A 14,767-nucleotide genomic window follows, 5' to 3' on the forward strand; every position below is an offset into this window, starting at 1 on the left:
ACTTCCAAATGTTGGACTGTGTTGGTTGACAGCTATTTAATGATCTTGATATGAATTGTTCCACCTTCTACAAGGTCCTGTAGTTAAATTAAATTTAGGATTCAGGGCATTCTGCAGTCTAACAAAGGTTTTGTAAAACACAATCCCATCCAATTCAGATGTTGATAACTGACAGGCTACTTCATTTTTTTTAAGCTTTGTACTCAGTGACTGCTAGCTTTAGAAAATGCAAAACGTGGCTCACATATAAGTTGTCATCTAAACTAGTTCAAATTTAAATCCTGTAAAAGAACACTGCATACTGGATAAAAGTAAACAATTAATTTCTGTTCAATTGTATCATTTTTGCATATACCCTTATGTATCAGGGAGGAGTGTTTTCTCTCATGATTGAGCATTACAAAAGTGTCTGTCCATTTCCAATGTGCCAGTTCTTTAAGAACAAGGTCATTGAATGGCTAGCATGCCATTAGTGATGTTATTACATTAGCCTGATCATTGCTTGAGAGTTTAGCAGAATTAATGTATAAATTAAATAAATTCAATTTTATGAATTATCACATTTAATGGAGATAAAAATGGACTGAATCACAGGTATTATACCCAGGGTGCAGTGCTGCTGGAGCTCACTGGAGCACCGCACCAGCATCTCAGGGGGCAGCTCTGGCACCTCATTGTCACCATTTGTTATGAGCTCCGGCACCTAAAAAATTAGCACTACACCCCTGATTATACCTATAGTATTCTCATGTTGGATGTGATCTCTGGTGGTACATAGTTACCTGCTTATTAATGGCTGAAGTTGATCTCTTTCGAATTGGGTTTTTGATGCTTGGCTTATCTTGTTCTGATACTTGGTGGTCATGGCTTTAATCTGGATGGAATGATGCTACCTATTCAATCAGTAACCACAATTTATCTAATACTTATGCCAAGGCATTTCATAGAATCATTATAAAAATATCTGACACTCAGCCACATTATGAGATTGTAGAGTATTTGAGCATTTGACTTTAACCTTGGTTAATGCCTGGTTTTAAGGAACTCAATGGAGAAAAGTAAAATAGGGAAGTGAAAAGGTTTAGGGAGGAAATTCTTTTACAAACCTATTGGCAAACGAGAAATTCAATTTAGGCTTGATCACAAATAAAATAGAAAAGTGCATATATCCCATAACCTGCTGATCTGGTCAAAGCTATAAAAATAGGATGGATAGATCCTTGCAGAGATATGGAAAGAAGGATAAGAATTTTAAAATTGAAACACTACTTAATTAGGAATCAATATTGATTAGCCACTACCCACAACAGCAGAAGAACTGGTCTGGTGTAAATTACAACATAGCCAACTAAGCTTTGTGTGACCTGAAGTTTACAGAGTGTGAGATGAGGAAATCATCAATCTAAATCCTAGATTAAGCAACCTACCAATTGAAATCCTCTTCACCTGAAGTCACGTGACTGGATACCTTGGCTGGCCTCTAGCCCTAGGAGTATAAAAAAAGCAGCACGTATTTTGACTCTTTTTGTTTGCCCGTGCCAGCTCCTGGGTGTGATCATCAGCGCTGGAAGACCAGTTGTGAGGTGTGTGTGCCCTGAGGAGATGGGACTCAATCGTGTGCACCTGGGAACCTTCATGAATCAATTAGTTTAACTTGTACATTCAAAACAGTCGAGAGATAATTTTTTTATGTGCCCCGCCTGTACATTGAGGGTGGCAGATACTGTTTGTTTTAACCCTCAGTAGTTCTAATGAACTTCTCTAGGTATTTGTAGTTTAGTAAACTTGTATGCCAGCAAGATTGATTTGCATGTGGGCATTCTGTCTCTGGTTTTGTTTTTGTTCCTGGTTGTAAATAAAATTTGCATTGCGATAATAACACGTCCAAGGTTGTAACTCCTTAAACTCTCGAATCTGTTACATAATCCCACTACCACAACATGGAGAATGATATTTGACTAAAACTTACACCAAGAGGCAAAATACCTGCATGTGACACTAACCTATCTTATATCTTTTGTAAAGTTCATGGTGCAAACTTGTGATAAATGTCACACCTTGATGAAGGGCTGAAGCCCAAAACATTGGTGATGTATCTTTACCTTTGCTACATAAAGGCACCGTTTGACCTGCTGAGTTTCTCCAGCATTTTTGTGATAAGTGTCAGCTCAGTTCTAAATCATGTGTGGTGGCAGGGCTGCAAGAAGTGATGCAGTCACAGGACAGACCAGAAAAAGTCCCATGCACACAAATACTTAAAAGAATCTGTCAGCTAAGCCACACAAACCTGCTTCTTCTAAAAAGTTCAAAGTAATTAAAAAACATATGGACATTTCAAACACCTCAGAACTACTTAAAACAAAATACTCAAGTAAATACGAAAGTATGAAAATGCAAATAACAAATTTCTTACCTAGTTCACTCATATTTGTCGTTTCTGTTAAAAAAAATAAAATGACATGGTATTTCTGAGCCAAGATTTAACTTCGTACAGGTTCAATGAGTAACATTGACAGTGACAGCGTTGATTCACATTCTACTGCTGAACTGCACGTGTAGACCACCATCCGATCACAGCCATCAATCACAGGATAAGAGCAGCCAGTGAATCCAGGACTTCTGTGATCTTGCAGGAATCATGAACTGAATGATGCTTTTGAAAAATATTTCCAGCTGGCATTTTGCAACAATTTCCAGCCTGTTACATTTCACATGCTAGTACCAAGTTCTGATCAGTTTTGGTATCATACATGGAGTCATTTTTGTCTGAATCCATTGCTGAGTTGCATTAACCTGGATGGGTCAAAGCTGGGTGGAATGCAAGATGTTGCAATGATTGCACATCCACTAATAGTGTTTGAACCACACTGCTTTTGGCCAGTATATTATGGTCCCCATTATAATCCAGGCCTTCTTAATTAAACAAACGTCATAACTTGAACTAACTATTTCAATTTAGAGAGAAATTCTCAGAATAGAACCTTTTAGGTGGCGTTTAGAACAACCGTATTTGCTTTCTCGAACCTAAGAGTAAAAATAACAGGAATATTGATTTGCTGTCAGATGACTGAAATAAATTAGTTTTGAGAATGCAAAGTGGGATTTCCAAAGGTACTTCTACTGAAGTGAGTGTCATTTCATCAATTTGTCACTGACACTCTGTTTCCAATAACTTCAAGATTGGACGGCTTTTAGTCTGATTCTTGATTATGACTTTAAAAGAATTTGCTTGTGAGGAGTTGCAATAATTTAAATTGCAGATGCCCATTTTCTAATAATGTTCTTTGACTTGGATAATACTGAGCAACAAACTTTTCCAAAAATTTGCTTCCTAAAAAAAAATTGGGGATTATGATAGACAACATCAAGCTGAACACAAAGATAATTTCAGATTTGCTGTATCACGTAGGAGGTTGGAGAAACATTAAATTACCTTTTATTGAATTTAGCCTGTTAAATCACATAATAATGCTGATACATTGTGTTACTTCAGCTGACCCAAAAATGTTCAGCTGCTGCTTTTCGTTTGTACTCTGCATTTGATGCCTCTCGTATCAAAGTCCAACAATAGTCAGCTAACATTGATAAATTCCAGTTGCCCTGATACCACTTTTCCATGGTAGCAATGTCCTGGTGAAACCTTTGACCATGTTCATCACTGACTGCACTAAGGTCAGCAGGGAAAAAGTTCAAGTGCGAATGCAGAAATAAATTTTCAATGAAATGTTGCACTTCATAGTTATGTATGCATGAAGCATGTTGTCAATTAGCTGGATGTAGTTTGCTAAATAGGTTTTATCTTAGAAATGGTACATGATATGAAAGCTTTAAGGTGATTTTTGTGATCAGGAGTCCAAAATCCATAAAATACACCCAAAAGTGTTTAGAAAGCACAATTTTCAGTGTCCACTGTAGCTATTAGTCTGATTCTTGACTTTAAAAGAATTTGCTTGTGCAGGAGTTGCAATAATTTAAATTGTAGATGCCCATTTTCTGATTATTTTCTTTGTCTTGGATAATATGAAGCTCAAATTCTGAGTTAAATGCCTCTGGGAGAGTTTTTTGAGTGGCCACTCTCAAGTGGAATTAGTGACAAATTTTCTCTGTCATGATTTTCTGTTAAAAAGAAGAACAATGTATTAAGTTTCTGCGCATGAAAACGAATATAATTAGAACTTAGTAGAGTTTCACAGCACAGACATTTTCTTGAATAACCAGACTGTTAAATTGGGTGACAGAAAACTCTGAAGCCAAGCTTATTGTGGCACGGAAAAAGTCAGCAGGAATAGTTTTCATGTATGTAACCCCACCCACGCCTCCTTAATGTAGTAAGACTTTTCAAGATGTTTATTGTAGTGAATGACTGCAATCTAGTTATTCCACTTCTTGTGGTCTTAGATTGAAGCATGTTAAAACCCTGAAAACTTTTAACAATCCACAAATAGGAAAGGGTGGATATAAACCTCAGTAGATTTTTGCTTCATCCATTCCTTAGGGTTGGTGAATTTTTTTTTAAAGTACTAGAATATTGCATTTAATTGGCAGATATTGATTTAAGCAATTTCAAGTTTAACATATTTCTTCTAACACTGTTATCATTCAAGCATGTGGGTCCCCAGTTGGATTTTTCATTCATGATTTTTTTTTCCATGAGTTACATACCCAGATTCTTTTTTTGTGATCTTAACAGGTTGAAACATTTTGTCTGTTTAGAATTGATCCAACTGAAATAACAATAAAGGGTCCTTTCCTTGGTCTGCCAAGAGAGACTGGACTCCTTGAATCCACAAATGTGCAGAGAAACTCAGCAGCCCGGGAAAAAACAAAGGGTTCAGGCCCAAAATGTTGACGAGCTTATGTTACTGCGAGATGCAGCACACCCAATAGGTCCAGCCGTCCAGTCGCCTGCCGTCAACTCCACACAGGCTTTGAAAGGCCCATTGGACATTGGAGGAGCCTACGGTGGTTTTATTTCAGATCCAGCGACTACAGGGTCTGTGTCCAAGATGGAGGCCCCTATTAATCGGCAGCAGCCACAAGGGGTTGCAGACTGTGGGGAAGCGGAGGACTGGAGCAGGGCGTCAGAGGATGGAAAGATCATCCCACCCCCATCTGAGAAGGAGAAGCGGAGGAGATGATCCGCGGGACTGTACCATGGTAGTGGACCAGTGAGAGACTATGAGGGCGAGGGACCAGTGTATGCGGTGGGCTGCTGGCGACTTGAGGCGAGGAGCCCACAGCTTCTGTGGGCTGCTGGAGACTGCTGTCGGTAGACTCACAGCGGGCTGCGGACTGCTGGAGAATGGCTTGAACTGGCCGGACACTCAAGTGATTCTGGGGTGGACTTTCTTTTGCTTCTCTCTCTCTCTCTCTGACTGAAAGAAATGTAGGAAGTGCTTCGGCAATTTCTGCCAGTGGCGAACCTGTCTGCCTTGCAGCAGGCAAAAGAAATTTCATGTAATATGACACTGTTTTATTACTATGACAATAAATTGAATCTTGAATCTTGGATGCTGCATGACCTGTTGAATTTCTCCAGTACATTTGTGTATTGCACTTGACCCCGGCATCTGCAGGTTATCTTGTGTAACTGGACTCCTTCAAACAAGGTAAATTATGCAAAAGAATAAAAAATTAAATGTGGGACTGCTCTCAGTCAACATTGAGTTCACAAATGCATTCAGAGAATTTAATGATCTCTTCACTGCTTAAATTGGCAACAGTGATTTGCAACCATGGCATAACTACTTTATGCCCAGCTGCTGACAATTAGTGCCATGAGATAAAACAGATTGAACTTTAACATTTTTAAGATGTGACCTTGTTATTGTCATAACTGTACACTTTCCAGTGTTAATCACTTACTGTAACTTTACAACTTAGAGCACCATTCTTTTTAATGGCAATACATTTTCTACTGTTGTACTCCAAATTACATTACTGCCTGCCAGAACGGTTATCACTAGTTCTCATTTGTTCCCGATGATCAGACAAATCCTACATCGGGAAGGAACTTGTTTTATATCCATCATACAAAGTCATAGGTACCCTGTGGTTTTAATGTAAGTATCATGAATTAGTGGGGTTAAAGAGAGCATTTTTGTTTTCACATCTGTTCATAAAGTCTAAACCTGAAAAGGGATTTTTACCCAAACCATTCCTTGGAGTAATTAAAAATTGTTGTAAAATAGAGAAAGAATTGAAAAAAAATTGAGACATTAATAAATCTACTGTTGGACAAATACTGGACAATGTTTTTATTAACAAGGGTTATCTCTATTCTGAAATTAAAGCTAATTGTTAGTAATTATGAAATTTAGGTCTGTGCAGGAGTGAAGGGCAAAGAAATATTTGAATAAAGATGCTGTAGTTTTCATTGTAATTTTATTTATCATAGTTTGGGAAACAACTTGACAACATTCAGAGTGGACCTGTTATTCATTATTTTAGTAAAAATCATTTTATAATGTGGAACTTAGTGGTTAAAAAAAACCCACAGAAATACACTGGGTGTATTTAATGCAGAGACTGACTGTTGTTGATTAGCCAGGGCATCAAAGGTTACAGGAAGAAGGCCAAGCAGTGGTGCCAAATAAGAAAATGGATCATCTCATGATAAAATGGCAGGGCAGACTTGATGAGTTGAATAGTCTGTTTTTACTCCTATGTCTTAAGGTCTTATTGTATTAATTTGCGTTAATATTCTTTTATTGTCCAGCGAACGCCGCACTGTGATTCTGGGAGAACATTCTCGGCGACACTAGGTATTATTCTATTTAGGAGAATCCTAGCAAAGATTTTGCCTGCAATGGAGAGCAGCGTGATTCCCCTGTAGTTTGAGCAGTCTGATTTCTCGCCTTTGTTTTTGTACAGGGTGATGATGATGGCATCACGAAGGTCCTGAGGCAGCTTGAAAAACTGCCCAGGAGAGCTTGAAAAACTCATGCAATTTGGCATGCAAAGGTTTGCCGCCAGCCTTCCAGACCTCTGGGGGGGATTCCATCCATACCTGCTGCTTTGCCACTTTTCAGTTGTTCAATTGCCTTATATGTCTCTTCCCGGGTGAGGACCTCATCCAGCTCTAGCCTTAGGGGCTGTTGAGGGAGCTCGCGGACGAAGATTTATGGAGGGGTAATGTCCACGTCAGCTGCAGGCTCGATTATGGCTGACAAGTCCGATGCGGGACAGGCAGACACGGTTGCAGCGGTTGCAGGGGAAAATTAGTTGGTTGGGATTGGATGTTGGGTTTTTCCTCCTTTGTCTTTTGTCAGAGAGGTGGGCTCTGTGGTCTTCTTCAAAGGAGGTTGCTGCCCGCTGAACTGTGAGGCGCCAAGAGGCACGGTTTGAGGCGAGATCAGCCCACTGGTGGTGGTCAATGAGACAGGCGCCAAGAGCTTTCCTTAGGCAGTCCTTGTACCTCTTCTTTGGTGCACCTCTGTCACGGTGGCCAGTGGAGAGCTCGCCATATAACACGATCTTGGGAAGGCGATGGTCCTCCAATCTGGAGACTTGACCTACCCAGTGCAGTTGGATCTTAAGCAGCGTGGATTCGATGCTGTCGGCCTCTGCCATCTCGAGTACTTCGATGTTAGGGATGAAGTCGCTCCAATGAATGTTGAGGATGGAGCGTTCCAGGAAGCGTTCTAGGAGCTGTAGGTATTGTCCAGCAATACATTATGATATTGCACACCAAGTATCTCATGTGATTACAAATCTGACCCTTCAATGACGACGACTACTATATAATGATGATGCAATCGTCTTGTAATTGATCTTCTTGTTGATTAGAACCAGGGATTTTAATTAGTATCCCTTTCATCTTGGCAGCTGTCGGTGGTCGCTATCAGAACATCAAATATTTCCATCAATTCCAATTAAGCAAATTTGACAATGTGTATTGCAACAAAATGTCAGATAAATGAAGAAATAATTTTCATGTTTAATATCTTAAAGGAAGTGAGAAAAGTAAGCCACAGAAATATAAAAGGAAAGAATTCCAGAGTTTACACCCATTATCAATGAAGTCGCTCCATTGAATCATAGAACACTATGGCACAAAAAAAGGTCTTCAGCCCATCTAGTCTGTGCCTAATCTGCCTAGACCCATTGACCATTCTGCTAATAGCAGAGCAACTATATTTAGCTGCAATTAAGAGGATAGAATAGTAGACACGTCAATGTTCCCAAGGGTACGCAGCTGCATCTTGGGATTATTGGGATAGGGATGGGCAAGGCCGATTAGGAATTTTTAAATTGTAAATTTAAATATTTAAATAAAAATTTAAATTTAGACACACAGCACAGTAACAGGCCCTTTCGGCCGACAAGCCCATAGTACCCAAATATACCCAATTAACTAACAAACCCCTACCCTGTACATTTTGAAGGATGGGAGCAAACCAGAGCATCCAAAGGAAACCCACACCGGCACAGGGAGAATGTGCAAACTCCTTACAGACAGCACCAGATTCGAACCCAGGGCTCTGGCACTATAATAACATTGCACTAACCGCTATGCTAACCATGACGGCCACCGTAAACACCAACGAGAATCTTACAAACAAGGCATTGCTTTACCGGGAGCCAAGAGAGGTTAGCTGGTGTTAAGCCAAACTGGGTGAAGACAAAGATGGTGTCATGACCCTTCAATAACAGGGGACACCATCTAATTATGCTTCAGACAGGATTCCAGTATGCAATAATCCTTGTATAATCCACTCTATTGCTCCAACCAAGTGACAACATCACCATGTCTACTATTCTGCCTTCATTAATTTTCCTAATATTACAGATATCTGGCTTGGAATTCTTCCAGTTTTAGTTTGTAACTATTTTCCCTCCCACCTGACTTTGTTTCTATTTTGATGAAATCAAATGAAATCATTTAGAATGATGCTATTTGGAAAAGAGGTGGTACCATCATCCCCTATTCTAATGTTGATGGAGCCAAATAAATTAATTTAGCACATTATTTGCTACGTTTATCACAGCATTTTCTCAGTTGGCAAGCAATATAACTGATAGCATGTGTGTTTGGACAAATAAGAAATTTTTAATTCACTATATCCGCTGGTATCAATGGTACACCATTTTTCATTGCCTTCAAAAAATGTCTTCTATTGGTAGATGTAACAATCTAATCATGTAGCTGTAACCCAACATTACTTTGTCACAAAAACAGACAGGGAAACATCAGCAGGTCCAACAGCATCTGTCGAAGAGAAACAGTTAATGTTTCAGGTCAAAGGCCCTTCATCAGAACTAAGAAAGAAAGAAAACAAGTTAGTCAGGGGAGGTGGTGGGGGGGGGGTGGGGGGGGGGGGTTCAAGCAACAGGTGCAACACTAAAATTCTTGTGTTAGGATGAAGTAATGTAGTCAGTTGTCTGGATGGCACACCAAACAATTTTTTTTGCTGTATTTTGGTGCATGTAATACTAAATAATTCTCTTCATTAAATCAGAAGTAAGGTCTTTTATCTGTGTACTGTTGCTAAAGTTGTGAAATCAAGGTAATTTTGAAAAGTCTCACTTTCTGGGACATGATTATAAAAAGGTAAAGAGGAATGCCAGAGGGAAACAGCCAGCCTCTATTCCTGACACTGCCCTCTTTATTTAGGCTATTTTATTTTCTCTTTTTCTCTGAGACAAGAGATTGCAAATGCTGGAATCTGGATTGAAAAAACAATGTGCTGGAGGAGCTCCGTGGGTCAGGCAGCATCCATGGGAGGAAGCCGGGGGGGGGGGGGGGATCAACTCAAAATATCAGCACACAGAGGCTTCTTGATCCACTAAACTCTTGCAGCATTTTGCTTTGTTTTCCTTCTTTCTCAATTCTGAAGAATGGTCCTTGACCTAAAATTATACTTGTTTCTTTTTCCACAGATGCTACATGAGACTGTAACATTTTCAGTTTTCTTTTTCAGATTTCCTGCATCTTTAGTTTTTATATTTATTTTCATTACTTGGTTATTCTGGGCAATGTGATTCCTACTTCAAAAACATTGTTAAATTAAAAACATTCTTCTGGTGAAGTTTTTTGCTTTTATATTTATTGACAAAATATTTGCTTATGTTCAATTTTTGGTTTGATTAGCGCTTTCTCTGAACATATGCCTTTTAGGCTCTCATCTCAACTGCCATTGAAGGGAATTGAAGTGTGGGTCAAACTGTGGGCAAGTTTATAAATTTAAATTCATTTGAATATTTATTTTATATTATATTTTTGTGATTATTATGTGCTCTGAGAGAAATGTATTATATGTGTATGTGTGTGCACCATAGTCTAGAGGAACATGTTTCATCTGGTTGTATATGTACAGTTAGATTATAATGAATTTGAACTTACTACCTTGAAAAAGCACCAGAAAAAAAAGCAAAAAAAAAGCAAAAAAAAAAGAGATCAAGGAAAAAATCTTAAAAAAAACCTTGTAGGTAAATGCATTCAACCACAGAAAAGAACAAAGTAAGCAGGGAGAGGAAAGCAGAGACAGGCTTGTATGAGATCAAAACAATGTTAGACATTAGAAATTGCATAGAGCCGTGATGTTTTAAAGTACAGACACAGAATCTTCAACACCACTTGTCCATACTGACCAAACCTTTCCCATATGCCTGCATTTGGTCCATATCCTTTGAAACCTTTCCTTTTTTATTAGGTGGGATAAAGATGGGAACAAGATTGACATCCCCCTCCAAAGAATTTCATTACTGATGAGAATCTTCTAGTTGCAAACAAATATCAAGAGTAACCGAGAACCGGAGTATCACATACATATGATGACAATGCAAGCACATATATAAAATGTACCCATTAGTCAAGCAAGTATGCTGTACAACAATTGATGTAAACAAACGTACCAAAGGTTCCAACTCCCGCTCATCAATCAGGTCAAATTCAGTCACAAAGTAGTAGAAATGTTTGTAGCATGTATTGACGTGGGCTTCAGCTCCCATTGTGGTAATCCGATCAAAATGATGGATGTAAACATGAACAAAGACTCGGAAAAGTCTAGTGAGGATCTTCTTACAGATCTGCATGAAATTCTTGGGGAAGGGAACACCTAGCAAAGAGAAAAATAGTAAGGTCTGGGGAAAAAAAAAAACACATATACATAAGACTCTTTCCAATATCACTTCAAAGGGCTCTTCCATTCCTCCTGTAAGGCAGTTGACCAGTACAGCCAAGGTAATGAGTATCAAGATCTGATATCGCCCTCAAATACTGAAAGATTGCCAGACAACGTGTTATAGACAAAACCAGAGCAAATATCTCTGTTCAGACCCACTATTCCAAGATGATAGAATAAATTGTTACCTTTTATTGAATCAAATTCCAAATTTTTATTAGTACAGTAAAACCTCGTTAGAACGCAGTAGTTAGGGTCCAAGATTTCATACCGCGTTACAGCCGAGTCGCGGAACAGATTCATGCATGTCATGATTCAGGAAGCAGGAAAACAGACGACTGTGACTCAAACCCTATAATAAGACCTTTAAACTCCACATATTAACATACTCATCTTGTAAATGAGCCACAAGAGTCCATTTTTGAGTTTGTGGCTGTTGGCCACTGTTAGCCTGGCCTCCTAAAATCAATGTTTGGGGTCCACAGACACCCGCGCTATAAGCGGTTCCACAGATTAACGAATCTAACGAGGTTTCACTGTATTTTAGGAATACATTAATAACACAGTTCATTTTTTAAAAAAAACTTAAACCTAATGGCCTTATTATATTATGTGAAATTAAAAGTTACACAGCATAGAAACAGGACCCTTGGCCCATCTATCTGTGCGGTGCTTGTGTTCAATTCTTATTTCCTTATCCAAAATATTCAGCAGAGCCCTCACATCATTTTCTCCCTCAGGGGTATATCCAACTTCCCCATTTGTAACCACTCCCTGGTTACAATAATTTGACCTAAAATTGTAATTGTTTCTTTTTCCACAGATGCTACATGAGACTGCAGCATTTTCAGTTTTCTTTTTCAGATTTCCTGCATCTTTAGTTTTTATATTTATTTTCATTACTTGGTTATTCTGGGGAATGTGATTCCTACTTCAAAAACATTGTTAAATTAAAAACATTCTTCTGGTGAAGTTTTTTGCTTTTATATTTATTGAAAAAATGTTTGCTTATGTTCAATTTTTGGTTTGATTTCCTGCTTCCTGTTCGTTCCGGTTGTAACGCGGTATGAAATCTTGGACCCTAACTACTGCGTTCTAACGAGGTTTTACTGTACTAATAAAAATTTGGAATTTGATTCAATAAAAGGTAACAATTTATTCTATCATCTTGGAATGGTGGGTCTGAACAGAGATATTTGCTCTGGTTTTGTCTATAACACGTCTGGCAATCTTTCAGTATTTGAGGGCGATATCTGTGAATATCTTGATTACAATATGGAATTCCATATTACCATCATTCTCTGTTTTTAAAAAAAAACTTTATTTAAGATTAACAAAATAAACTAAACTAAAACAATATAAACACGCCCCGCAAGGGGAGCAAAAAAAAGACATATCAACCAGACACAAACATAAACTACATAATATCTTAAGATATTTCTAAACCCATACATTCCAAATAAGGTGACCACATTTCATATTACCACCATTCTCTACTCATGTGCCCACTCAGAAGTTTCTTCTGAATTTCCTTTTTGATTTCTTGCTGCATATTTTATTCAGGAGACTCTAGTTTTCCCCTCAAGTGGAAATGTCCTCTCTGAATCCTTTATCATCATGAAGGACTCAGATTACCCATGAGTCCTCTTTTCTCAAGAAAAAAATAACACTGTTCATCCTTTGCTGATATGTCGACCCTCCTCTTCTATGAATGCTTTTGCAAATCTTCTGTGCGCCTTCTCCTACGCCTCCATATCCTATTTATAAAAAGGTAACCCAAACTGCATTGAGCATGTGATTTAACTAATGTTTGATGCAGATGTAACATGATAAAAAGCTCTACATTTGGTTTTAAATGTAAATGTTTGCAACAAGTGTGAAATCTACAAGTCTAACCAATTTTCCCTTGCAACCGCTGCAACTGTGTCTGCCTGTCCCGCATGGGACTTGTCAGCCACAAACGAGCCTGCAGCTGACATGGACATTTACCCCCTCCATAAATCTTCGTCCGCGAAGCCAAGCCAAAGAAAGAAGAAAAAACACCTACTCACCCATTTCAAAATGTTCCCAGACAACAGATAATCTGTTCTATTAAGAACATTCAAGGAATAAATATCATTAACACCCTTGACTTTCTTTAATTCAATTTCTTCAATAAGACCAACTAAGGAGGTTGGAGAGACATACTCCAAAAAGGATGTAAAACCAGGAAAGAGACGGGAACAAGAGGTGAAGGTTGAGTGAGGCAGCTATTCAGAACCTTCATGAGAAGGATGATTTGATTTTAAAATCTGAATCCATGTCTTCTAACTACCTGTTTTCCCGAAATAAAACAGGGCTGTTATATATATTTTTTGGATTATGAAAACTTATCTGCCAATGAATGTAGTAATACTAAATGAGCAGTTAATTAATTTTTTAAAACTGCAGATGCTGGAATTATACAAACAAAGAACAACTGGAAAGACTCTTCAGGCAGCATTCAGATCAGGACACTATCGAGAGAGTAGGAAGGGTGATATCAACTTTATCAAGATGAGGGTAAGAGAAGAAGCTGGGAAGGGGTGAAGAGGTGATAGGATATTGGAAAGAAGGTGGAGTGATAGTAACTGGAAGATTGACATTGATACTCTGAAGAAGAGTAGAGAATTTTAAGTGGAGTTTAAACAAGGGTAACCTAGTATTTCGGGCCTGAGACCTTTGTCAAGATATGAGCAAAACCTAGACTGGTGTCCGAATAAAAAGATGGGGTGGGGGAGGAGAAGAGAGAAGAAGTGTGACAAGTTTGTAACAAGAAATTCTATTTGATGTGCCTATTCATCTTGCCAGACCTATAAGCACAATCAAACCCCTCCCACATCCTACTCTTGAGTTCAAAGCCAAAATATCATAAAATCTTAGAATATCCTCTTTTGTAAGATAGATTGTGCTCAGAGTCAAATGTAGTTCTACAACTGTTTTTTTAACTCTGAGTTAAATATAGGTTTTGGTTCAGGTTATTTCTCATGCATCTGCTGTGTACAAGTCATCTTCCAGTCAGTGCAAATGTGTTTTTCAATTAATTCTCAATCAAAGCAAGGCAGTGACAATCAAATTAACACTTTAATTGTCAGTTGGAAAATTCTATGTTCATTTTCAAATTAAATTCTTCTGTTTAATTATATGTTTTTTGTTCGTTATGTTAACATATCTTTAATAATACAAGGAAAATCAATTTGGTATTTGGTTTAAAAAAATTTAGACTGTTCTCCAACATCCATTTCTTTGTTTATACAATCAGAATTCATGACAAATTAAGGACGAAATTGAGTTGAGGCCAGTGAGTAGTTGGTGCAGTTTTCAAGGGCACTCAACCATTTCTAGGTCAGAGAAACTAAACCCCATTCAGTCACAGAGACCTTTGGCTTAACAGCAAGTCTGAATCAGCAAACAGTTCTGCCACTGAATGTTGATGTTCAGGGTGAAGTTTCATCTAACCATGCATTGTTTGATTTTCAGAACCCACATGCCTTCCCAATGCTGAGTTCAGTAGATAATTTACAAGTTAGGTTCTGACCTTCTACTGTATGCGCTTCTTGCAAGGTTGACATTTCCTCCTCCTCACCCTGTATGAAAATATTCCAGTTTGCATTCTTTTCTAC

The 14,767-nt window shown here is 38.3% G+C and overlaps 1 protein-coding gene and 1 long non-coding RNA gene across 4 annotated transcripts in view; one reads left to right on the plus strand and one right to left on the minus strand.

Annotated features, from left to right (window-relative positions):
• The window catches only part of LOC138763935 (uncharacterized), a 50,146-nt gene that overhangs the window by 18,346 nt on the left and 17,033 nt on the right, over positions 1-14,767 (plus strand). The window contains exon 3 of one of the 3 annotated variants that reach the window (XR_011357909.1): positions 13,557-13,667. The exons of the other annotated variants lie outside the window; for them this stretch is intronic. This is a non-coding gene — a long non-coding RNA (uncharacterized lncRNA). The remainder of the gene's footprint in view (positions 1-13,556; positions 13,668-14,767) is intronic. 3 annotated transcript variants of the gene reach the window in all.
• Positions 3,422-14,767, minus strand: part of LOC138763934 (MOB kinase activator 3C-like) — a 61,280-nt gene continuing 49,934 nt past the window's right edge. The window contains exons 3-4 of the mRNA XM_069938948.1: positions 10,858-11,060; positions 3,422-4,116 (exon numbers count right to left, since the gene is read on the minus strand). Of these exons, the coding sequence (XP_069795049.1) occupies positions 4,087-4,116; positions 10,858-11,060 (233 nt within the window). The 3' untranslated portion in view covers positions 3,422-4,086. The remainder of the gene's footprint in view (positions 4,117-10,857; positions 11,061-14,767) is intronic.

This window comes from Narcine bancroftii, chromosome 5 (genome assembly GCF_036971445.1).
Source record: "Narcine bancroftii isolate sNarBan1 chromosome 5, sNarBan1.hap1, whole genome shotgun sequence".
Classification (NCBI taxonomy): domain Eukaryota; kingdom Metazoa; phylum Chordata; class Chondrichthyes; order Torpediniformes; family Narcinidae; genus Narcine; species Narcine bancroftii.